The 26,498-nt window shown below is 38.9% G+C and overlaps 3 protein-coding genes across 4 annotated transcripts in view; 1 reads left to right on the top strand and 2 right to left on the bottom strand.

Annotated features, from left to right (window-relative positions):
• Nucleotides 1-1,746, top strand: part of tnni3k (TNNI3 interacting kinase) — a 49,706-nt gene extending 47,960 nt beyond the window's left edge. Inside the window, exons 23-24 of the mRNA XM_036521324.1 lie at nucleotides 1,237-1,316; nucleotides 1,595-1,746. Of these exons, the coding sequence (XP_036377217.1) occupies nucleotides 1,237-1,316; nucleotides 1,595-1,671 (157 nt within the window). The 3' untranslated portion in view covers nucleotides 1,672-1,746. The remainder of the gene's footprint in view (nucleotides 1-1,236; nucleotides 1,317-1,594) is intronic.
• Nucleotides 1,747-7,123: 5,377 nt separating this feature from the next.
• On the bottom strand, nucleotides 7,124-25,170 carry erich3 (glutamate-rich 3). Its single transcript, XM_036522722.1, has 15 exons — nucleotides 25,068-25,170; nucleotides 23,795-23,888; nucleotides 23,324-23,449; nucleotides 23,147-23,218; nucleotides 20,640-20,768; nucleotides 19,081-19,242; nucleotides 18,538-18,738; nucleotides 18,255-18,435; nucleotides 17,723-17,909; nucleotides 17,268-17,521; nucleotides 16,968-17,180; nucleotides 12,610-13,020; nucleotides 11,920-11,933; nucleotides 11,142-11,334; nucleotides 7,124-10,835 (listed from the first exon to the last, which is right to left on the bottom strand). The coding sequence occupies exons 1-15, from the start codon at nucleotides 25,085-25,087 to the stop codon at nucleotides 7,744-7,746; spliced, it is 5,349 nt and encodes a 1,782-aa protein (XP_036378615.1). The 5' UTR covers nucleotides 25,088-25,170; the 3' UTR covers nucleotides 7,124-7,743.
• On the bottom strand, nucleotides 11,808-17,120 carry LOC118772988. Of its 2 annotated transcripts, none has more exons than XM_036521703.1 (2): nucleotides 16,968-17,120; nucleotides 11,808-13,065 (listed from the first exon to the last, which is right to left on the bottom strand). In XM_036521703.1, exons 1-2 carry the CDS (start codon nucleotides 17,104-17,106, stop codon nucleotides 12,380-12,382), a joined length of 825 nt encoding a protein of 274 aa, XP_036377596.1. In that variant the 5' UTR covers nucleotides 17,107-17,120; the 3' UTR covers nucleotides 11,808-12,379. The 2 variants fall into 2 exon arrangements, with proteins under 2 accessions (XP_036377596.1, XP_036377597.1); XM_036521704.1 differs by having other exon boundaries at nucleotides 11,808-13,020.
• Nucleotides 25,171-26,498: the final 1,328 nt, after the last annotated feature.

Here is a 26,498-nt window from a genome sequence, read left to right as displayed (position 1 = left end):
AAGAGGAAAGCATTCAAAACAAGTGAGGGATATAACTGTGGAGAAGCACAAATCTGGGGAAGGATACAAGAACATTTCGAAGGCACTGAACATACCTTGGAGCTCAGTGCAGTCCATCACAAAGAAGTGGAAGAAATATGGAACTACAGATGCACTGCGTAGGGCAGGCCGCCCCCCATAAACTTAGTTGCTGAACAAGAATGGCTCTTGTCAGAGAGGCTATTGTGATACCAACTGTCATTAACTGAGCTATAGAAGTCAGTGGCTGCAACTGAAAATTATGTCCATGGGTCAACAATTTCCAAGCTATTGCACAAAAAGGGCCTTTATGGAACAGTGGCAAGGAAGAAGCTCTTGGTGAAAAAAGCACATGCTTGCCCGTAAAGACTTTGCAAAGTGTCACTTGGAAGATACCATTACATTATTGGCATTTAGCAGACACTTTTATTCAGAGCGACTTACATAGGTTACAGTTTTTCAGAATTATCCTTTTATACATCTGGATATTTACTGAGGTAACTGTGGGTTAAGTACCTTGTCCAAGGCTACAGCAACAGTGCCCCCGCGGGGAATTGAACCGGCAACTGTTCAGTTACAAGTCCTGCTCCTTAACCACTTCACTACACTGCTGCCACAAAGATATGGCAGAAGGTTTTGGTATGGTGGTACATCAGAAGTGTCTTAAAGCTTCAGGGTGGTCCTTTGTAAATTTGCCTGAAAGGAAATGTCTGTGTGACTTGGAGTTGACAAGGTAAGGTTATTGTCAGGCTGGACAGTCAAGGGCTGTTACCTGAGATCATGAATCCAGGAAGTCCTGTTGTCTTATGTTGTGCCAGGCTAACAGCAAGGCTGATACACATTTACCCTACACGCAGGCTAATCTCTTTATGATAACCATTAAGGACATTAGTGTCAGAAAAGTTGTAATGGTAATGAGGTTAGAAATATTTTTTCTCTTCTGATGCTTTTTCTTTAAATTTAACCTGTATTCAATTGCCAAGAAGGCAGCAGTGCATGGAGTTACAGGCAAAAAACAAAAGGGACTAAATATAAAACATTAAAAGGTTATCACAATATAACCAATAAAAACCTTTATTAAAAGCCTGCCAGTACAACTTTCTTGATACTCATGTCCTCTGGTACGAGCTGGGGCAAAATAATGGCATGATATAGCCATGGAATTGTAAGGTAATTATTTTAAGGTAATTATGGCCTTTGTTGTATGTATTTCTTCAGCACTGGTCGGCGTTCTTCCCAAGGCCTATCTCTGGATGAACTGAGGAAGAATTTGCAATATCCACCCATTGACAGAAATGGTTAGTATTTCATATTATGACTTCGTAAAGTGTCTGTTACTATAGTTATTTCCTATGCTATGGTATAGAAGGTTTCTGTTATTTAGTCAAGATACTTCATGAAAGTAACTTCCATATTTTTAACAATGGATTTTTGGTAATGATGGAGGTTTGTGTTTTGGAGATTGAGCAGACTCACCCACTTCTGTATGTGGCTCCAAATGAGCCCTATGAGTCAAACAAGTGTGCTCTCTCTGACACACTAAGTTAAGGGGCTTCCTGTTGTTTTTCACCCACAGGGTATGTTTCTGATCCAATGAGTACGATGCGTTTCCACTCTTGTAGCAGCAATGGCAGCTTCGAAGATAGCAACTGAGTCACCACTGTTTCTACGGTTCAGTTCTCATTATATGTGTAATTACCCTGCATAAGGTGTGACCTTCATTTTAAGGACAACATTAACTCATTTTAAATGCACTTAATGCACGTTATTCATTGTTCATAATGTCTTTGACTTTAGTTCCGAGGCATATTATGCTTACGTGTTTGATCTGTAGCTTGAAGGTATCCAAAGTACTGCAAAAGTTGGTACTGTATAATTTTCCTAGTGCTTTAGATATCTTGAAAATACAATTTGGTTGAGAATTTAGGTTATTCTTGCTCAATACACTTTTTTCAAATTGATGTCTTTCTGTCAATACTCAATACAATTTATGTAAATTAGAAAGTAAACCACATTGCTGTGCTTTCTTGTTTTATTTTCTTGCTTGTTATTGCTGCAGTAGGTAGAAGATAGGTGAGAGTTCATGCTTAGCGTGATAAAGAACAAACATAATGTATATTAATTATTTATTTATTGAACTGAAATGTTAACTAGAACAACACAAGCACATATCCAAATAAAGTTTTTTTTGAAGGGATGAAAAACCCACAAGTGAAATGTAATATTCCGCAATTAAGCGATGCAGATTTTTTGCCACAAAGTATTATCCAAAAATCAAACAATTACTGAGTAAAATGAATCAGAAAAGAGAAAACAAATCAGGAAAAAAAAACATAAAAAAAAAACCATGTGCAGGAGTTTTTCGACACGCATCACTAGTATAAACAGAGATGTCTTCAGCTGTGGTCTACATTTGATTCCTAGCTTACTTGTTCTCAAAAGGCTAAAGCAAGAACAGCATATTCAAAAGCAACATTATACAGTATATTCAAAAACAACAAATACAGTCTTTCACACCAGTGAGCCTAGGGCTTGTGTTTTGTATCATTAAAAAAAATCTGTTGACAAAATGTACAGCTAACATTAGGTGGTATAATAAGCGGTAACAGAGAAAAAAATCATCTGCAGCTTGAATTGGATAAATTATTCATGATGGTTGATCAACATTTGTAGCAGCATTCAAAGTGAAATATGATAAGGGTATTTCAAGGATTTATATGAAGTAAATCTTCAGTGTAAATGTTTAAATGAATGTCACATCAACCCCTACCAACAGTGCCAAACAACATTTTGACAGTTGGATGGGACATTTATTTTCACATTACGTAATATGACAGATCATGTTCAACATACTATTATCAATATTTTTTGCAACATAATATTATGCTTATGTAGGGTTTTTTGCAGTTACATAATATACCCTGAGACCGACTGCTTTGAAGACTTAATGCTCTTTTTAAAAATATTTTTGAAATACTTTTTCCCTTTCATGCACCTCTCTTTTTTTGAACCTCCAATCGGACACTGTTATATGTCACTGTGACGAGCACTGTGCTGTAGTGAATTCATTCACATAGGCTACCAATGCGACAATTAAAAAATATATATTTTTGACAACTTGATATAATACGCATATATAATATCATTCTAATCTGTCCTTTAACTATATTCAACTGTCATTTAACTCATCACCTTTTTTGGTAAAGCAATAACATTGTGATTGATCAAATACAACAATTTGTGAGATTAAGTATGCCTTACAATTCTACCCTCAAATCAGAAAGAAGGACATAGAAATAGACCTCAATTATCTCATCATCAGTATCAAATATACGAAATTAAATGGACCAAACGACCTTGTGGATGTAATGTCTTGACACAGAGAAAGTGTGCCTGCTGCAGAATGGATGTGTGCTGCAGTATATCAACTTTAAGGGGCCCAGTGACAATGTCTTTCACTGTTCCTTAAGGCCCGCAGGCCTACCTTTTGGTCACACTCACAGTGGAGGATACTGGAATAGTTAGAAGGGGTCGGCAACCGGCGGCTCTTTAGCCCCTCTCTAGTGGCTCTGTAGCTTTGTCAAAAAATATGGAAGTGAATAACATTTTTTTACATTTTGCTATCATTGTTGTAGGCCTAAAGTCAATTATTGGACATTATCCAATGTTCAAAATTTATTGCGTGATATTCGTTTCGAGAACGCATGAACACACGAATACACACTGCGGTAAACAAAGAACAACAACCGTATGCTTTTGGTGTTTCCTGAAGTCTGGCACAATAGACCAATACCTCCGTGTCGCCACACAAGGGGCTGGTGGCAGAAAGTGGCTTTGGCTCTCGTGGACTTACATGCAAAATTCACGACTTTCTCAATGTTATTAAATAACTTGTTTATATAATTTACCATGTTTATATAATGTTGGTATATTTTTTTTGCATTGTAGCAAATTACATACATACTACAAAATATATTCTTACCAACATGATCACATGAGTAACTTTAGAGATTTATTTTAACGCGGGTTTTCCCCCATAAAGATCGAATGCATGTGTCAGCCAGCACTTAACAGTCACCGACCGTCTTGGCTAGTTTCGAGGTAAATTAACTTATTGATTATCTAAGTGCCTTAGATAAAACATAAAACTTCACATTGGGATTTCGTTTTTTATTAATATTACACCTGACAGCACAACTCTTTGCCATTACTATTAGACTACTGGGGATCCGTTGATATGTGACTAAACTGCTACCTAGCTGCTAACTCTAGGTAACATTACTAGCCTGCAGATTCCCCATACAATCATATGGTCTTCCCCGAATCAGACATGTTACCTTTACATTTTTTTTTAATTGTAGGCGCACAGAATCGTTACTGTACACAGGCATTATTTAATATACATCTGATAGATCATGTAAAAATTATTAAATGTAAGATTACATGATGATAACACAATAAAACACACTGTCTAGAATGGTCAATTTTCTGTTGGTACTGGTTAGGCTACTGCCTGGTGGCTTTCTGCCACCAGCTAATGCTCACGCACCACAATGTTTGTAAATATAGGAAATGCAAAGTTAAAGTACCAAAGAATCATAAATAGCCTACCGCAGCCACCTTGTGGTAAAACATATGAATGAATGCTCATTTAACCCTATTAGCAATGTTGATAGGCTAATTTAGACTGATACGCTTTGGTAGGCTACCTGCATTTAAAGGGCTCAAATAGGCTATTTTTTGCAGCTCCAGACAGATTTTTTTTTTCTTACTGGCCAAAAATGGCTCTTTAGATAGTAAAGGTTGCCGAACCCTGAGTTAGATGAAAGCAGGTACATTGTATATAGAAAACGTTGCTAAAATTCAAGGCCATGTGTTTGTCTTGTGTTACTACAGCAAACTTGAGAGACAGCAGAAGAATAATTTCAGAAATTTGGAAATGATTTGAAAGTGGGTATGAGACAGTGGGAAAGCTATGCTATAATAAGTCATACCATTTTTTCTATGTAATCAATTCATTTTAAAAATTGTATCAATATTGTTTCATTTACAACAAACATTCTGTAATATGAGAACGGGGTTGGTTGTCACATGGGTTGGTTGTCACAGTCATTAGATCTCGGTCTGTAGAGGGCGCTGTTTAAAAATTTTGAAATTAAAATTTTCAGAATTTGGGTCAAAGGTTACCTACAAGACATCTAAGCAGGAAGACATTTGACATTGAGGTGAGAGGACTTTTAGTGTTTTTCATATCAAAATGTATATATCCAGGTCTTCAGTATATGTCTTCTAATTTCTTAAACATCGGGTTTAGTGTGAAGGCAGAGCTACAATTCAGATATTTTTTTTCTTAGCTACGCTACAAAATGTGGTTGTTAGCTTTGCTGTTAGCCAAAAACTCCAGTTGGGGTTGCTTGTCACATTTATTTTTGGGGTTGGTTGTCACATGTGACAACCAACCCCTTTGTTTGCGTGTTCTTGCATGGTATGATATATGTAGTCTTTTCTTTCTTTTTAGATAGAAAAATGGGACGCGTGTGTGTACCACGAAATGTTTTACATGGAGAGGAGCTGCGGCCATTTCCAAAGGCTGGACCCTGGAGGAAGACCCAAAAAAGAAAAAAAACTGATGAGTTCCATCCTCACCGACACCCCAGTGAAGGAGAGAATTGAAAAAGAAAAGGCAGCCACTCAGCAGAGGATGAAAAAATCACTGTTCTCTGATGAAAAGAAAAAGTCAAAGGCTTCAACAAAAACGACCAAGAGAAGGAAGCGCTGGGAGTCATCCTCAGATGATGAATGTTTCTGCTTGGTGTGTGTGGAGCCCTTCTCAAATAGCCGCCCTAAGGAGACATGGCTGCAATGCATCCTGGGCAAGCAGTGGGCACACAAGGACTGCACACCTGGACAGCCAGTGTATATTTGTCAGAACTGTGAATCTGAATGTGAGAGTGACTGACTGACACAGGGACATAGGTAGTGGATGTTAATGATTAGTTAATGATTAGGAGTTTTACATCAAATATTAAATATAATTAAATGACATATTATTGTTCTTATTATTGTTCTATAATTAAATGAAATATTATTGTTCTTTGTATTGTTCTTGTTCGTTATGTTGCATATAAGGATAAAATGCATTCATCAGAATGATTTATGCTGTTTAAGTTCCCCTGATACAGGAGATGTGTTACATTGTTGGATTTCAATGAAATTAAACTTTTAAAATTAATTTTTAAGATTGACTCCATTTTTATTTTTCCCCATTAAAATAACATTGGGACAACCAACCCCATAGGTTGTGACTACCAACCCCATGATGGGGATGGTTGTCACAAGTGCACAAGATGTATTTAACGATCCACACCTTTTGGACAGAATAAGACTAAGGACAGTAAGGTCACTCCTTGCTTACCTGAGACTTTAGGCTTCCGTTATACATTGAAAGGGAATCTCTTAAGGGTACAGTTTTTGAGGGATTCAAATGTAAGTAAAAAATGTGACAACCAACCCTGTTCTCCCCTAGCTGTGTACCCCTCAAATCCAGGAGAATCGTATGGATATTTGCTTTTTGTTAGAATTGAGCTAATTTAATGTGTTAAATCAGTTGTCACTTGAAATATCCTACTCCTTTAATGCAAAATTGTCATGGTTTTATTTTCATATGGAAGATATAAGGATGCTTATAAAAGAGGGCAAGTAATGTATTATTTCCCTTTGCACAGAACATGGAGTGAAGCTCACTGGCTACAAAGGTTATACCCAGTGAAAAAAAGATTTTCTCACATTATCTCCTGTCTTATAAATAAAAATAAGATCAATTCAAAATATGTCACTTCTTTCATTTCATATCCTACTGATTAAAAAGCCGGCACTGTAATTTCATTATTTGATTTTTTAAAGCAAACCTACACATAGTATCTTGGCATCCCCGCTCATCCTAGTAACAGTGTGACGTTTCCATAGCCTGTGTTTAGTGTTTGGAACAATGTTGCTGTATTGCTGCCATTATCTGCTTTACAATTCAACTAAACCCTCAGTATCTTCACTACCTTTGTACTCAGTACACAGTGGTAATGAAATTTATAATTGTTTTTTTTTTTTTAATCTGATTTATGTTACTCTTATCAGGTTTGGAATAGCGTCCTGAGTGTTTTGCTGAGTGAATTCCTGCTACTATCCCTTTAATTAGAATGTGACTGTGGAATTTCAGTGTATTTTCAGTTTTTTTTCCTCAGCTTTGGTTATGTTGGTCAAAACTTGCATGTCTTCAAAAGCCACGATTTGTTCTTCATTAACTTTTATGTCATCTTTGAAATCCTCAGATCCTTTTGAATTTCTGCTACTTTCCACTATATTCCACTATATAGGGCACTGGACTTTTCTAATCCTCCTTGTTTTTGTCCTTAGTCTATGTAATGGATGTCAGATGTGCTATTTCTTCAACTACAGTGCCTTGTTCCTCATTCACCCCTGACATTTCTTTGATTTTTCCAGCTTCTGTTAAATTTCTGTCACTGCCCACTGGTTTGGAGTGGGACAGGGACCATTCTGTACCTTCTTTCTCTCTGTCCTTGGTACTTGTAATGGTTGGTAAATCCGGTATTTCTTCAGTTGTGATTTGTTCCTTCGCATTCACTTCTGACTCTTTGTTGGCAATCCTAAGAGTTTCCTTGATTTTTGTCACTATCCTCAGGTTTGCAAAGGGACATTAAATGTTCTAAACTAAATTTTTTCCTCTGTTTTTATTATTGGAAATTGTGCTTGCTTTTCTTGTGATAATTTTTCAAAGGGCTCATATCCTGTGAGTACATTATCTTTGGAGATGTTGCTCTTTGTAAGCATCTCTTCTATATTTTCTTGTCCTGAAACAGACCTCCAGTGATCCCCTTCCATATTTATATTTTCCAACTTGCTGTCAGACTCAAATGCGGCCCTTGCTTCAAGGTCAACTTTTGAATTTCCTGTATGACAGTCAGCTTTGCCTTGGAAATGTACATCCTGAACCAGGACAGTGGTGTTGGCATCAGTGTTTTTTTCAGTTGCCTCTGAAATCTTCTCTGGATCAGAATCAGACAATTTTGTTACATACATTGTTCCTCTTACATCATCACTAGGCTGTCGTCTTTCATACACAGACAAGTTATTAAGGTCTAATGTCTCTGTGAATGTTTGAAAGCATCTTAAGGCTTGATGTTTACTGATCCAGGTACTCACAAGATCTCTACTGTCCACTTTCATCATAGCTTCTGGAGTAACTACATCTTCCTCAGCTTCAGACTTCATCTTTGGCTCAGAGGTTCCTGCTTCCCCCAGAGACACATCTCTCTCGTGCTCGAGATCCACCACTTGCTCTGCTAGCTGAAGTTCTGGTGACTTAGAAGTTGTAATAGCATCTGCCACCCCTCCAGGATCATCAAGTTTTATTTTTTTTTGAGACGACTTTCCATTCTCTTTAACAACATGTTCAACACCATTATCACCTCCTTCAATAGATATGTGTACAACCTTATCACTGTCAACCTTGCTGGTATTAGCTATTTCCTTTGTGCAGTCAAAGGGACATTCTGATGACTGTTCCGTTTTTACTTCATCATTCTGAGAGTCCTCAACCATGGTTACATTTTCATCTACTCTGTCTATTTCTGTGCTGGGTGCTATGTTAAGACTAGAATTACTTGCTGTTGAGTTTTGATCCCGGGACTGTCCTTTTGGTAAAAGATTTGACATTTTCTCTGCATCTTCTACAACCACAACATCTGTAGCTCCAGGGTCTTTTCTATAATCCACACAAAGTATTAAAGGCAATTTAGCCTCTGCAACAATATCAATTTCTCCCTTGTTAGCTTTTCCCCCTGCATCATCCTTGTCCTCTATACTGCTCCTTGACTTTTGCATTTTAATTTCAGTAACTTTTTCTTCATTCATTGATAGTGTATTATCCTCTTCCTGTTTTTGCTCTTTGAGAACCTCACTTTTCTGTATCTTACATTCCTTTCCTGCTCTTGTAGGATTCACTACATTGTCTTTATGATCAAAATAATCTCTTTTGCCATCCCTCTCCACAGGAATGCTTTGCTCAGTCTCAACCCTCAATTCCTCTGCCAAAGTCTTGGTTTCCAGGGCTGTAGTTGAAATTACATCTAACTCCAGCTCTAATGGGTTAGATTTACTCCCTTCTCCTTCAGTCACAGCTTGCTCTTCATTTTTGTCTTCTTTGGAACATATCTCAAAAATACATGCTTCTTTCTCTCCTTTCTCAAGCTCAACTCTAGCTTGTCTGTTGGCCTCTTCAAATGTGGATTCTCCCACTCCTGTAATGAATGCAGTCTGTTGATTTTCTTCCATCACTTCACACTTTGCCTCTGTTTCCTCAACAACTCTGTTGACATGCTTGTCTTCATCACTAACACTGGATTCCCCATCAACCCCAGATTCCCCATATACCATTATATTTTCTTTTGTACCATTTTCCTCTTTTACCCCAACAATATTGTCAAGCTTGACTTCCTGTTTTTCGGAGTTAAGCTCTACTTCTTGAACCTTGGAATCTACATCTCCCGCTGGTCGCACAGTTTCAACCTTATTCTCGTCTTTTTCTTCACTCTTCATTTCAGTTATTTCTTCCCATTCATTAAGGCCATTCTCAGCATCTTTGTCTGTTTCATCATTCTCCTCTAATTTTATTTCAGTTTTGTGGCATATTTCTATGTCCTCTTGCTTTATTTCCACTCTACTCTTGCTCTCTGTTTCATTTTCTACATCTTTTGACACCACTTGGCTTTTTGCCTTGGTTTTATCCTTAGCCCCTGTGAATTCATTCATTTCTTCTGCTTGTGCTTCACAATTCTTTCTTTCCATTTTATTTTTCTGAAATGCATTGATGGCTATATCATTGTTTTCATCTGTGTTCTTTTTCATCTTGACATTAGCTATTTCTCCTTGAGCCTTTCCTTTTTCTTCTTCAGCATGTGCTTCTTTGCCCTCAGTCTCCAATTCTTTCTCTCCATTTCCCTTATCTTTTGTACCCTCTGCTGTGGTTAAAGTGTTATTGTCTGCTGCTTTTTCATTTGTGTCAATGGTTTTGTCATTCTGTCCTTCGAGTTCATCCTCTGACTTTTCAGTCAGACCTTCCCGTGTCTTAAGTTGTTCCTCCCCTGTATCCTGTCTCTCTGCAATATTTTTAGTGATATTAGCAGTAATTTTCTCTGCCTGTCTTTTAGTCACTTTGACCTTCCTTTCAGTCTCTTCCTCCTTGCCCTCAGCATCCTGCTTCTTAATTTCAGCCACAGCTGACTCCTCAGTGGTAAATGTTTCCTTCGCTACAGTACTGCTATGTGCTTTAACCACTCTTATGCTCTGATCTGCTTTAGAATCAGTCTCCTCAGCCTCAGGTTCACTTCTGTCAGCATTGTTTTCCTCTGCTTTCACCTGTTTGTCTACCCGGGCATCCGTCACTGATTTTTGTGACTGTGCCTCCCCAGCTTCCAACTTTTCCCCTGTTTTCATGTCCTTCTCTTGACTATCTATTTCATTTGCGTCAGCTTTCACTCCAACTTCAACTATATACATTTTCTGGTTTGTCTGAGGCTCACTCATTTTGACACTATCTTCAGTGGGTAGACCAGGATCCAGGCCTGATTCTGGTTTACCTCCCACCTCCTGCTCTTTCTCACTCGCACAGACTTCTCCCTTGTTCGTGGCTGGGTGCTCTCCTGCTGCCTTGTCCACAGAAATGATTTTGGTTTCAACACTACATTCCTCTGTGTTAGCTGGCGGCTGCAATGAAGAGATATCGGCATCCTCTCTTTCAACACCTGTAATACACAATCAACAGTTTAGAAAGAGCAGCAGAATACAGAAACAGTATATTCTGTTTTGTTTATTTTATGTTCTGGTGATTACCTGTTTATTCCTAACCACAAGATACACAAAAAGTACTAATCAAATTTCTTTAATCATAGGCTGCACAATTCCAGAACAATGACTGGATGTTGCTCTTTTTAAACATGGCATTTTCCTTAAATAATACCTTGGTTAAAAATACAATGTTCCACAAAAATAATGGTTTTCAGGTCTTGACAGAAGAAAAGGTAAAACTGCGGATATAATCATGGTAGTACCGGTTTTATTCTCCTCCATGGTTTTGGTTTCTTTGGAGAACTCTTCTACTTCTTCAGTGCTGGTATCACTGAATTCTGGCTCTGAACTGCACTGGCACCCTTTCAAAATGGCCTCAACTAGCTTCTCCTGCATAGACTTGGCTTTGGTTAGACATAGAGAGAACACAGAGATGTGAAGCAAATGGAAAATTAACTATAAATGTGAAGCCTCTCAACAATACGACAATGATAAATTGCAAAGCCATCACTGATTAAGATATCATAGGGAACACACAAAACATACTATACATCTTTCCCTTAAACTGATATTTCTACATAAGAAGATGTAAAAAAAAACATAAACATTACATGTGGCACATTTATTACACAATTTCAGGATTTCACACAAGTTTAGCTAATAATAACAAATGAAGTTAAATGTAAGACAGACTCAGAATTGAGAATTGAGAACAGAGAATTGTATAGGAATTCAGATTCTGGGTATTGCATGCAAAATGAATGTATTATTTTTCCAAATTAATTATTACAGATAATCCAAGCTATACTCCATGAAAAATAATTTAAATGTTTTGAACAGAAACACTATTAACTCAATTTAAAATAAAGAAGCTTCAGTCCAGGGAAACATTTTATTATTAAATAACAAAACATAATAGGGCAGAGGTTTTGAACATTATTAACAACAGGACAAAATTTTGATGCAATATAGGCTTATACTGGCAATTCAAAATTGTATCATTGCATTATTTTCCCATGAGCTACATATTGTCAGACCCACCTCCAGCCAACTCCCTGTTCAACCACACCCACGCTCTGAGTTGCCTGAGTTTTAACCACACCTGCAGCAAATTCAGTTAATCACCACTGGGGATTTAAGGACTGCAGTTCAGGCACCTCTTTGTGAGGTATTGCACTCGTATACTGAACCGGTTTCTTGGTGTTTGTGCTTTGCTCTGTTCCTGTTTGCCTGTCTTTTGACCCTGCTTTTTGTCTGGCGATTTGGATTGTTTGTTTGGGACTACTGTTTGCCCTCCAAGTTCTTTGACCCTGCCTTGTGTTTGGACCATTCTAGAAGATTCTGTTTTGGATTTGTGGACTCTGTATTAAAAGTACTGGAGCTCTGCACTTGGGTCTTCTGACTCTGTTGTTACACATATCATGCATTGTAATGTGCTGCAGATCACACAAAATGAAAATATTTGTAACATGCAGGTCAGTATTCTTACAGTAACTCATATTCATATATGTATATCTATATTCATATATGTACATATTCTGAGGTGGTCAATATGACATGAAAACCAAAAAGTCATTCTGAAAATACTGGAATCATAAACATTAGTTAAAAATATAGTAATACGCAAATGCCCACAGATTTCAAGCAACTGTACAGGAGAGCCCACGACCAGCACACAGAGCTGAGTGACAGGCACAGCAGCACACAGCTCTGAAGGGTCTGAATACTTACCCCTCTCAGGCTTTGTGACGCTGGAAAGCTCCTCCTCTGTCTTAGCTGCGTTGCCACATTTATCTACTGCGGCACAAATAGTACGCTTGTCTGTCCTCTTCTCAGGTTGCTTACTGCTGTCCAACAGTTCAAGTTCAGTCTTCTCTGTGCTACCGCCAGGGCTTTCATGTGTCTCGGCGCCACCCTCTGCTGTCATTATTGTCTGAGGGGGTGCTGGGGAACTGGTCTCTATATTACTATCATCCCCTGCTTCACTTTGCTCTTCAAAACTCTGTTGGTCTTTTTCAGTTAGAGGCAGTGAGGTGCCTTCCACCCCTTCTGTCTGCCCTGTCGTATCCTCTGCTGCCTTTTCTTCTTTCATGTTTTCTTTCACTTCTTCTGCGTCACCCTCAGAATCCTCCTTGCTGCTGTCTGAGGAGAAACTTCCAGATGAGCATAATGATGATTTCTTATTTTCTGTAAGGAATGTTATGTAGGAAACAAACACTGAACCAATTTTAAAATTAACCTAAGGAAAAAATGAAAACGTGTTGCCATCACCTTCCTAATTATGGTTCCTACACTTATATTTTTTGCATTGTTCCTGTTCTTGCAAATAAGTTGTTGGTCCAGTCATAGGGAATGGTGTAGTGCATACGTTTTCTAATTACAGGAAAGGTACAACCTTTTTGTACCATTCCCTAACAACAACAGCTCTGACTTACAAAAACCTGACATAACTGTAAGAAGATGTACAAGGAAGCTTGTACCTTGTCTGGCAAACCATTGAAACCTCATCATGCAGAGCTTCTAATACTGTTGACTCCTTATGGTTTTTTGCTTGTGTTGTACCCTGCCTCACATGTAAGCGTCTGCCGAATAAATAAATGTAAATGTAGGATCAAAAAATTGCAAAATGCCCCCCTTTGAGCTACATTATGCTTAATGTTGTGTTTACCTAGGGAGTTCGTTGCCACGGTCATCAAATTCCCTTTGTAAAAAGTGCTATATAAATAAAATTTAATTGACCTTACACTCCTTGTACCATGCAAGCAAGTGTAGCATCAAGACTCAGAAAGAAACTGGATACATTACCATGATTAACAGATGCAACTGATTATCTAATATCTTAATATGCTCTTCTCTAAGATGCAATCTGCAACTAAAGTAGATTTATTTGCTGCCGTGTTAACAGTTTAGGAAAGGTACAGGAATAACAGAACGAGGTTCTTACTCCAGCCTCTTTCTTGTTGTAAATCAGGATTTACTTTATTGGAAACATAATGTGGATTTTTTATTGTTGGAAATGCAGACAGAAATGTGAATGTAAACTGCCATAGAGTCTGATGGACTTGTTTTGCAACTTGTACTGTGTTACTACCACACCTCATAATTGGTGTGTATACAACTTCCAGTACAATTCCTGCCCTGTCCTATGGCCCTTATTTATTGAATATTTTTTTGGTGCCATTATTATAAATAAACACATTTAAACTAGACATTAAATGTTGACCCATTTACTTCTGTCAATGCACTTAGGCATAATTATCTCATCGGATACATATCATCTCTGTGTATTACAAAACCAGATAATGGCTGTGAAAATGCCGAAAGGAAAGTTTATTAATTAAAAATTGCTACCTAGCGTACTTATATTTTAGCAGACAACATTTAACATTTAACATTGTGTTACCACCAAAAATAAAGCACTTATCAATTGCCAGCGTCCACCACTGCTTTGGTATGTTTGCTCATTGTTCTGCTAGTTGACAAGCTTACAATGGTCTCCCTGAAGCATCCAATACATAAATTACAATATAACATATTGGATTACCTCCTAATGTTAATTATGAATGAGCCATAACCAGGTAAGAGAAAATGCAAGTGAATAACCACTTCCTCTGCAGTATGTAAAGCAAACCTCACCCATTTCAGATATACTTCAATTTACAATGGAAATAGTTACCTCACCTGTCTGGCCAAATGCATCTCTCCAGTCTGACTAGGACAGACCACAGACAGTCCATTTGAGACAAGGCATAGGCTTAACCTAGCTGCAGTTTGAGCAGATGAGTTTTATAGTCTACAGTGGAAGATGGGCAGTCATTTTGCAATTACAGTGTTGCATCATTGTTATTTAGTCAAAGCTCTTATCCAGAATGACTTACACAATGCATTTAATAAAGCGGCATAAAAAGTTGCTCAAACAGGACACAACTAACAACACCTGAACAAGTGCCAAGTGCTGAAATCACAAATGTGTGCCTTTACTCAGAAGTATAAGGCAATATATATGACTTCAGGACTACACAGTTCCAAAAAATAACATTAACACATATCACACGCAAGTAAGCATGGAGAAAAGAGGGGGGGCTGAGGACTGAAGCCCGTACAGGGGATCAAGGGGTTGATACGGCTCGTCTCCAGGACACCTGATAGGTGTGCCCTGAGAGGTAAAATGAAATCCAGCTGATAACAGTGCCCAAGTGTCCAATATTACCGCCAAGGAAAACAGAAGGATGTGATGATTTACTGAGTCAAAGGTCACAGAAAGGTCTAAGGGTATGAGGACAGCAGATTGGGAGGCAGGCCTTGCAAAATGAAGGGTATTTGTAAATAGAAAGAAGAGCCATTTCAGCGGAGCACCCAGCCTTGAAGCCAGATTGTGGTCATGCAGATTATTCTGTGTAAGAAACTGTGAAAGTTGATTGAAGGTAGCACATTCAAGGGGTTTGGAGAGGAATGGGAAAAGGGAGACAGAGTGGTAGTTTTTGGCAGCAGAAGGGTCCTTCAGCAGAGGTATGACACAAGCCTCCTTAAAGACAGAGGGGACACAGCCAGAGGTCAGGCCATTGTTGATGATTGATGTAATGAATGGAAGAACATCAAGTGAAATCTTCTGGAAAAGAGGAGAGGGAAGCAGATCTAAGGAACAAGTTCTTAAATGATGATACATCACTAGTTGTGAGGTCACTGTGTTTGTAAGCCGGATGAACGTGGAATAGGGAAAGATAAGTAATGGAGGAATAGTGGCAGTGTGTCTGGGTCATGGGTTGACTGAAAGATGTGCCGATTTTTGCAACTTTCTCCTTAAAATAATGCAAAGTCATCAGCAGTAAGAGAAGAGGGAGGAGGGGGAGAGGGTGATGAGAGCGGGGACGAAAAGGTGGAGAACAGTTTGCGGGGGTTAGTGGATGACTCCTGGATAACAGTAACCTTCCTTTGGAGATGACAGCATGAGGGAGAGGGTAGAGAACAGACTAGCAGGCAGAAAGATCAGCTGAGTTGTGAGTTTTTTTTTTTTCATTTCCCCTCTACAGCCTATAGTTTGGCTCTATTATCATGGAGTATCTCCAACAGTCACAGACTGTGGGGAAATTGTTGCATAGGCCTGGAGACAAGGGGGCAAAGTATGTTGACAGCAAATGAGAGAAAGGACAAGCTTTTGCAGAATTCAGCGCTTCTGCTACACCGAAGAGAGCTGTCTCAGTTGAGCGGCAAGTCTAACTGATTGGAGTAACCTAGGTTATTCTAAGTCATGTAGTGTCTCAGCTTATTGGAGACAATCCATTCAACGGTTTTAGACAGCAGTGGGAGAGATACTGGTCAGTAGTTCTGGACTGTGGAGGGGTATGGAGTTAGCTTTTTAAGAGGGGTGAGACCCAGGCCTGCTTAAATTCACTGAGAACACAGCAAGCAATCAGGGAGGAATTCACAAGCGAGAAGATGTATGGCAGAAAAGCAGGGGCAGACGACTCAAGTACGAAAGAGGGGATAGACTGTAAATAACATCGTAAATGTACACTAGATTCACACAAATTAATAATGCCTGAATCAAGCCAGGTTAGCCAGCTAAATAACTACTCCCATCATAGTGTTCATGTATTGACCGGCAGTTTTACTACCAATTGCAAATTTGCCAGATTTTATGAATGAATGAATGTATGAAGCTGGTATCTTATGAATACCACAGTTGTTTTCAGATGAACTTACATATTGTTAGTTTTTAAGGAGGACCGGATGAGATAATATTTAAGTATTGGTTTTCTGCAATGGAAAAAGATGATATTATAAAGGTGAGATGCCATTGCAAGACAGTGAGAGGGAAAACAGGTTCATTTATTTATTTACATACTTCTGGTTGGACAACCAGGAAACACGGAATGGTTGCCAGAATTTCTTGATCGGTGAAATTTGTTTGCCCTGGACAACTGGGCAATTGTTGATGTTGAGCCCTGTGGTTATAGTCGGAAAACTGTCCAAAATTGTACCGATATTTGTCATTTCTGACTACTCAGCACACCTCTCAAAACATCATGAAAATGCTGTTTAAACACAAACAGAAACATTACAATACAGATGAAATTGAATTTACTAACCAGTCTTGTCATCCTCTTCAAAATCGATGTCAGAATATGTGCCTTTTCCATCAACCTCACTCTCACGTATGTCTCTCTCCCCATCCTCTTTATTTTTGGTTTGGGAATACCTCCCATTATTGGATGAGGAACGAACCATCCCATTCACTACTTTGGCTTCTTCCATGGTTTCATCCATTGTCTTGTAATCAGCTTCAAAGTCTTCCTCATAGTCTGTCACACAAGAAACTGTCCTTTACATCTGAATATTGCATACTGACTGTGGAGACCAGAAGAAAATGATCAAGTTGTGTTGTTTACCATATTTGGCTTTGTCCTCCTCCACCTTGGCTATGTTGTTCTTAGCCTCTCTTTCCACAGTGTGATCCTCAGCCTGCTTATTTACAGGCTCTGGCTCTATATGGGAGTGACTGTCTGGTTTATTGTCTTCTCCCTCCACCTGTTTGGCCTCACTGGCCATTTGTTGGGTCCAAGAAGTATAGGTACCTATGTCCTCCTTTATTCTTTTTGGAGGTGGGGTGGGCTTCTTATCCAATCCCATGGCTATAATACATCTTCAGAGAATCACAGAAAGATATAACAGCTGTAATTCAACCAAAAGTTCTTCCCAAACCCAAACCACTGTTTGTGCTAAATTCTCTTCAACTTCACAGTCACTAAAGGCAAATTACAGTATGAGGAGCTAAGCAACAATAGGCCATGCTAAGATGCACTGACAGTCATCATGGCTGGCTCTGATGGTAAAGGTCCCTTACTTGTAGCAGGGTGAAGCTCCGCCCATACTGGAGAAGCCAAAGTGACCATGTTTTCCACCTAGTCGAGACCCCTTGCGGTGCTTGAACTCACAGCAGGAGCTCATCCGGTCCACCTGCAAGTCGTTCAGGAAGAAGTTGAGGCTGAAAGGGAAACCATGGTGCCGCCTGGAGACAAACTGGAAGGCCTCTGCAGAAGAAGAAAAACTCATTTCATCATCTTTCATGAAGAATTCTTCAACACACATTCATGTTTTTCTTTTATTTGTTCTGTAAGACTTATATATTTCAAGATTGACGGCTGAGTATTTCTATGTAATTTAAGTTTCACATTTATTTTAAGAAAAAGTCCACATTTTCAGAAATGAAAGGTAGAAATTTGGTTTGGTTTGGTAAATACAACCAAGAATTTAACTAAATTTAAAACTGCTATCACCAAGCTTATGATTAGTTAATTATATTACAGTATCTATACATCTAGAAACAGCTCATGATCAAATTTTTGGTTTTGAACATGTAAATGTGCAAACCAAACCTCCTGCCATCAGCTTCCCTTTGTAAACACAGAGGTTCTCCCCTCCACAGTGCTGCTGGAAGACTTTCACCTCATGCCTCATATCCATATCATCATGAGACAGGTGGATTGTCCTCCCATAGAATACCATGGTAACTAACACATTGCTGCGCAATAATGTCTTCTGGAATTTAAAGTCCTGCTGGTAAAAAAAAAACATGTGAACTTGTATTCTTAAATGAGTTTTGGTGTTGTACAACTGAAATCACTGGTTGGTCTTCAGTAAGAGAAAAAGGACCATAACCTGTACTAGGGCAGGAACACTGGGAGCTGTAGTGGGCCGCAACCTTCTGCCCCTTATCACTCTATTTGTAGTGCCTTTAAAACTCCTCTTTACTGTAGGGGGAGCTGGGGTAACGTAGTTGTTGATGACTGGGAGGCGGTAGGGGTATATTCCACTGGAGAACTCAGTAATTGTCAAAGTCCTCATGGTGTCTTTGTCCAGCTGAAAAAGGAAAAACACCACAAATATGATATTAATTGTTATTGGCAGATTGCTTATGGAGGGTGACTTACGAGATCATCAGATATACAGTATACATCATAAAAGCAGTAAAAACAAAATTGCATGTGCCAAATTAGCGATAAAGCATCAGGGTGAGAAAGCTAATTTACAGGCATACTCCCAAATCTGTTATAAGTATATCAATAATGCTTTGAACTGTCATATAATAGAACATTATGTTCACATAGCATAGATATAATGCCGAACAATAATTCATAAATTTACCATAATTGTACACCACAACTACATAAAAAATCATCAATGAGTGAAGACAGGTCTCACAGTGCAAGTGAATTGCTGTTCTGTGTCATCTGAGGAGTCTCTGTGCCTGTGTCTGGGGAATGCCCTCTGGATAGAAGCAGTGGTACTGTTGCTGTGGATGGGCTGGAGCCGAAGGGGTCTCTGCATCTTCCCTGGCGCTGTGTTAGGCCGCGAAGCAGTTGGCTGCAAAAGACCAGACAGAGCTAAGGAGATACCACAGTGTGTTCCTACATGTGTTCTACTAATTGCAATCTTTGGTGTTTCTAGCCACAAAATAACTTATCGAATTGGACATTCAAACATATGCAAAAAATGCATCCATATCCAGCCAAATTACAATTTGTTATTTTATACCGATTTTGTCAAAGTCCATAATATGATTTTTTTTCACACGCATGTTTCTAAAATCATGGTTTGGTTTTAGTATTTTTTTACTGCCAGCATTTTTTACACATTTAAGTGTTGACACAGAATACAGCTGAAATTTAATCAAAACTTGGACACAAATGTCTGTTGCTCTGTTGAAATGTAACTATATATAGTTCATTTATAAATAATGACGGATCAATTTTTATTTAAGCTATACTCCCTAAATGTACTGGCACATAGCAGACAAAACCATTTATACACTGCATTATGGGGAGAGGCTTGAGTGGAATGCTGCTTTATGGATAATTTTTCAAATAGCAAAAACACCAAACAAACACTAAATCCAACAACAATTAAGGAATTGCCGGGGGGGGGGGGGGGGCATATATACAATGCTTTCTAAAACATCAAAATGCCTCCTGATAACCTGGCATTTTTAACTGCCCTACCAGGTACTGCAGTGGGGTATTTAGCTTTATTTAGTTCATTAAATGTCAGCTTGCATAAATGAATATTGCATAATGTACACTATGGATGTTTTCCTAGATAAGGAAGTTGACAAGGCAAAGACGAATTGTCAGGGCTCAGGCACGGACTCAGACGCAGACCACACGTACTCAGGTTCTAAGCAGTTTATTGAAATCATAGGACAAGAGTAGATGGCAGAACAGGCAGGGTCAAAACCAGGCAGGCAGTCCAAAGGCGGAGCAGGGATCAACAAACAGGAATAGGCTGGGTAAACTGGGTAGGCAAGGCCAATCGAGGCAGGGCGGCAGGCAGGGACAAGGTCAGAAGTCAGGCAGGATTCCATACCGAAAGTAACAACAGCAAATAGTCAGGCACGGCCTAAAACTGAGACAAACTGAAAACAAGACAGAGACAAGCAGAGAATATAAGGGGCTGGGGCTGACGAGGACATAGGCTACAGGTGGGCAGGCAGGCAGGTGGAGGCGATCAGGAAATCAGGTGGGCGGGGACAGGGCGGAGAGCGGGGCAGAGCCGGAACACATGGGCACTGTAAACAAAAGCACATGGACGACACTGACAGACAGGGAGAGCACAAAAACAACAGCTAGGGGGCCGAAGTACTGACACAAATGGACATATCAAAACTCCTTCTGTTCCATAAAGTTCCCCATAATTTTAAGAAGTGAAGGATTATTGTTGTGCTATTTCTAAGCCTAGAATGATCTTTGAAAGGAATTACTCACAGATTCAGAGTACTCAGATGGCTCTGGCCCTGGTCCAGAATGCTGTTTGTAGCCATTCCTAGGGCCTGTGGGTGGCCTTTGAGACAGTGATGGGACAATATCTTCATTGTATCGTTTGGTTTGTTCTACCTTTAAACACAAAAAAGACATCTGTGATCATTCCTCTTTTGGTATAATCATGTTTATAGCCATTTGTGTTAGGTACCATTCAGGGCATACACAATAATCTGGCTACCCTGCTAGCCATGGCAGCAAACTCTGAAGGTAGACACCTAGCAAAGTCTCATAATAATGTGTGGATGCACTCTGGATATGAGATTCCAAATGATATTCCATATTCCAAATGATATCCAAACGATGATATTCCAGAGGATAAACATCTCCAGTGTTGCCATTGCAAGTCACTCAAAAGTCAATGAGAACACATCAAACCTCTCATCTCTCATGGACAAACATGCAGCCATGTGAGAAGCATTCAACTCTCCTAATGCATCTGCTGATACCAGTTACTTGTGACCAAACTCAGGTTCCCTAATGTCAAGAGCTAAGATCTAAGATTGGACACAGCTGATTTGGTCACCTGATGGAAGTAGCCTGCCCTGAATGTAAAGTTCCCAGTCTTGGGACAATAACACAGAGTGGAAAAGGAATGACAAAGGAGCAATGGGCTAAAGTTCTGATTGAGGGACAAACTTTACCATACGTTTGACTGTGCACTTTTGGATATCAGTTACTAGGGACAGTTACAGGGATTTTTTTTTGGGGGGGGGGGGGGGGGGGCCTTGGTATGCAAGAATGGGGGCTTAAATTAAGAGATTTCCCAGGATCGCACACTCCTCAAAACACAGATTTGCTTTCAATCATCAAACTGTGAAATACAAGGCAAAATGGTATGTTATGTGACTGACAATACACCTAATATTGTGAAGTCTGCGAAGAAAATTCTAATTGTGAAGTCAATGAGATGCGCTGCCCTCTCCCTTCAGCTGTGTGTAAACATGGAACTCCCGCTGCCATTTATGCAGAAGATAGCAGATTAAGTTACATATCAAATATATAAATAACATTGCCTCACATTACCAGCTAATTCATACAACTTTTGCAGCTAACATTACCTTAGTGCTATGCTGTGTTAACCAGTAGTAATGTTAATGTTTGTTTGCATACTTTGTTATGATCAGCCTGTTAGCTGGTGAAGCTAACTTAGCTACAGGTATTCTCCTCATGCAGCTAACATTGCTAGTGTCAAGACAGTAAGGTTACTAGTAACTAGTTAGCTAGCTCAGATCAGCCCTTTTAAGCCATCACTGTGTTTAGTAGATGCAAGGACATGTCATAACGCAGGCACGGACTCAGACACAGACCAGGCGAGTACGGGTTTCAAGGGCTTTATTGGGAATTACTGGGCAAGTTTGTGGTGGTAGTACAGGCAGAGTCAAAAAACCGGGAAGGCAGTCTGAGGCAGACACGAACCAGGAGCAGGGATCAGAGACAGGAACAGGCTGGGTCAAAACCGGGTAGGCAGGCAGGCAGGCAGGCAGGAGGTACAAAGTCAGGCAGGAATTAGCACAGGAACAACACAAGTAACAAGACAGGAACATAACAGAGCAAGCACTGAGACAAACTAGCAAAAAGACAGAGACAAGCAGGGTAGATATAGGGCTGGGCTGACGAGGAGATGGGATGCAGGTGGGCAGGCAGGCAGGTGGAGGCGATCGGGAAATCAGGTGGGCGGGGACAGGGCGGAGAGCGGGGCAGGGCCGAAACACATGGCAACTGTAAACAAAAGCACATGGACGACACTGACAGACAGGGAGAAACACCAAAACAACAGCTAGGGGGAAGGAGTACTGACAGGAAAAAGTGGTGAAGCAACGTTCATGGATATTTAGATAGCACTATGTTGTTTTTTTTTATGGATAACTGCTTTCATTAAAAAAGTGAATGGAAAGTGGACATTCACTTTGTTGTTGGAGTCTTTGAAATTCCATCATTTGTCATCTTTGTTAGCTACCTAACTATGTTAGCTGCAGCTTGGTTGATGGGGCTGAAAGGAAGCTTGGCAGTCAACTAACTAGTAAAACATATGTCAAATAAGTTAAAATTTGTTGCTGACCTATTCTGTAGTATTTGTTATCATCACCAAAAGGTATTTGTTTTTGTGAGACATTCTTCCATCATCTTAAGGGTGTGCCATATACTTTCCAGTTGAACTCACTCAAATGAACATTCTCACAGTTGTGTTTTTTAAAATTCTATTCATGGATATTGTGTCAGAAAAATGCAACTGATTTGGATATTGATTTTCCATATTGGTGCCCATCACTACTGGCCAGTTGTGGTATTTGAATAGTAACTATTAAAGGAATGTAATATAAACAAAAATGTAACCTTCAAATGGTCTTGATATTTCATTTTTTCCTCATATCACTACATGTTGTGCAATGTGTTTAATAAAATACAATTAATATTACTTTTGAGGTACTCTTTGAAACCAAAAAAATTACCTTGATTTTATGTAACCGTTCCCTCTGTGCAAAATCCTCCAGTTTTCTTTTGATTTCTACCTGGTGGTGGCGCTAAATTGCACATAATAAAAAGAGGTTGCGCTCATGATGTACTGATATGTATCAAAGCTTCACACATCAAAATGAAGTACTATTTCTCAGATAGCACATTCTCACCTCCATGTCAATGACCTTTTGGAAGACTGCATGGGCTAGACATTCTCTCATGTGTCTCTGATGATCCTGGTGAATCATCTTGAGCCTGTACTCTTTGTCAGGAACAATCCTCCCACTTCTTGTTATCTAGCACCATGCAATTGTCACAAAAAGACCTTTTAACCCCAAGGTCTTCAAATATAAACAAAATATCACCACATCATGACACTGAAACATACCTTTTATGAGGAACATTATTAGAAAATGTCATCATGTTAAATCTAGAAATAGTGGTTAATCATACCAAGCATTTTCTAAAGAGCATGGCACATCAATCTTATACCATATTCTGACCAGATGATTTCAAAGGATTAAAAAAAAATAAGAAAGATATCGTGCAAAAGAATAAGGTAACATTTACCACTATAGCTATTTACATGCATATTCTGCAGTGAATTTTATTCAAATGTTGACTAAGTGCTAGTGACATACCAATCCAGCCCTCTGGAGATGTCTTCTTATTCTTGTGTTATTAAAGTATCCAGCTAAATGTTTGTCTGTTAGACTGTTGTATGTTGAAAGTAGACTATAGAGAAGAAGAGAAAGAAATTCATGTTATCTATGTTTCTAGTTACCAACCTGCATTTTTTATTTCTCAAAGTCCTTCTGCTTCTTGGCTTTAATCATGGTCAGAAACAAGTAAAAGACTCTCCTTTGTCAATAGTGATTACAGAAAGGGTATACTTAAAAAATATTAAATATTAAATTCATATTAAATTTCACATTTGTAATAATATCTTTTAACACAGCATGATACTAAAAAAATAATGGACATGGTTTACCACATGGTTGACTACAATATTATTTACCATCCATTTCTACCTAATTCAGTTTGTTTTTATTGTTGTTTGTGCCAGTTTACTTAGTGCTTCAAGTGTTATTTATACTATTATCAACAGTACGTGCATCTTGAGAAAAAATATTTGATATGCTTCCAAATATAGCACGACCTGATCTGTGATACACTGTGGCAGGCAGTGTATTCAGTTGTATTGTTGCTTGGTTTATTATCATTGCAACCGATCAACTGAGAGACTGCACCATGCTCGCAGATCTAGCTGTCCACTACTTTTCCTCTGCTAATTCTCCTTCCGCAAGGCAGCGTCTGTTGTTTAGACAACAGAACCCCGCAAGGAATTATGTCAAGTATACAATTACTGGATCTTATTACTTGTTTGGTATTAGTGGAGACGGATGGCATACTTAACCCAATGTCCCTTTGTGATAATGTTTTTGTTTCCTGCAGCAATCAAAGGATTTTTGTTATAAAAATAGTGGAGACAGGGTGGCATATTAGACGGCAGAAGTAAAATGAACACTTCTCATTTCAAGTAGGCTCAAAGTTTCAAAGCTATCAAAGTTGCGTACACAGCTAAATTCTGACGAGACGAGCTAAACTGTTTCCCCTCGTAGTGGATAAACTTTTTCTAAAATCATAATTTCAACGCTTTGATCAATGATCACTCTGCTTATACTATTAAAGAGCTATAAATATATTGGGATGTTGCTATCCAGCGTCTACAGACCAAAAAGTCGGGAAATGATTGACGAGCATCGTCAAAGTAAGCGTCATAGCCTACTTCCTATGTACAATCTCTTGACATTTTTATTCGCAACCAAATAAAAGGACATAACGTTACGATACCAGACCTATACTACAGCTAGTTTGCAGTTTTATCAGATGTTAATCAAATGTTTCACTTACCCAGAATTTAGATGATTCATGATTTCGGCAAGTTTTACCTGTTATTCCTTGTGCTCGTATAATCGTATAAACGACTTTTCGTTTTGATTTAAATGACGGGATGAACAAGAAGTCTGGGTCTTACACGAGCAGTCTGAATTAACCCGCAGTAAACCCACTTTAGCTGAGCTAAAGCGACGACACCCTCAGTTGACGGGGGAAGTCACATGACGATGCAGTAGAAGAGGTGGGGGCGTGCGGTTAAATAGGCCGTCAGCCTACAAAAGCATGGAATAGGGATACTTCTTCGGACCTCAGGAGCGACACTTGCGAAAATAGGCCGTCCATTAACATCATTAATTATAATGGAAATCAAATGGCAGAATGATAGCAAAATTAACCCCAAGTTATTCTAATATGGGCGACATTACCCCAGACAACCTGCAAAAGCACTGTTTCAAAGCATTATTTTGTGTAACCTGAACTGGTGAGAAAAGTAATCTTTTGCACATTCAAGAATAAATGCACCAAAATACTAACTATTAGTATTAGTGGAATGGGCATGATTTATTGAAATGAGTGCTGTCAGTACAAGTAATGATAAGCAGTGTCGGAAGAAAAATGTGGAAACGAAACAGCAGCATATTACATTAATATAGATCTCTGACATCCTTACACTTCTGAGACTTGGATGCGACAAATAAAGACCATATTATGATCAGATGGTGAAATGAAAAACATAGGACCAAGTTGCATGATAGCATTTAGGTATCATACAGTATCGAGTGTAATTAATTTTCAACCTAACAAGCCATCTAAACTTGTTAATTTTAAGAGAACAAAGCTAACAAGTCAGTCAATTTCAGTGTTTTTATGTAGCCAGCTATGTGTGACCTTCTTCATTTTTAGCTCTGTTGGCTCTTTTGTTTATTACATAAATTAACTTAAATTGTAACTTCTATTCACAAACATGACACCATTTTGAATAGATAGGTATTACTTACAACACACACTTATTGTACAGTTGGAAATCTGTTATCCTGATGTTATCCAAACATAAAATATTTGAGAGCCAAGAAAATAAAACAATTATAATATAAAACAAAAGAGCACCTTACCACTCATTTGGTGGCATAAGCTCCTTTTCCAGGCCATTCTTTTTTTGCTTTTACTATAACTCCTGGGCAATGAAAGTAAAGTGGCAAATTATTTTATAGCTGGAAGGCATAGCTAGGGATATGAGCTACAGCATTCTCCTGCTAAAAAGGTACAGAGTTTTATGTCCTACTATGGCTGACACAAGTAAACCACTGCAATGGCGAGACTTTGCTGGGAGCCACAGTACTGGTATGCAGGTAGAAACATATGCGCTTTATCCAGCATTTCCTTATACTCTGTCATCTTGTCTGGTTCACCTAAACAGTAATACATCATTATGCTGCTTCAAGATGC

The sequence above is a fragment of the Megalops cyprinoides genome, chromosome 2 (genome assembly GCF_013368585.1).
Source record: "Megalops cyprinoides isolate fMegCyp1 chromosome 2, fMegCyp1.pri, whole genome shotgun sequence".
In the NCBI taxonomy this organism is placed as follows: Eukaryota; Metazoa; Chordata; class Actinopteri; order Elopiformes; family Megalopidae; genus Megalops; species Megalops cyprinoides.
The sequence above is the reverse complement of the archived record's forward strand: the minus strand, read 5'-3'. Positions and strand labels throughout refer to the sequence as shown.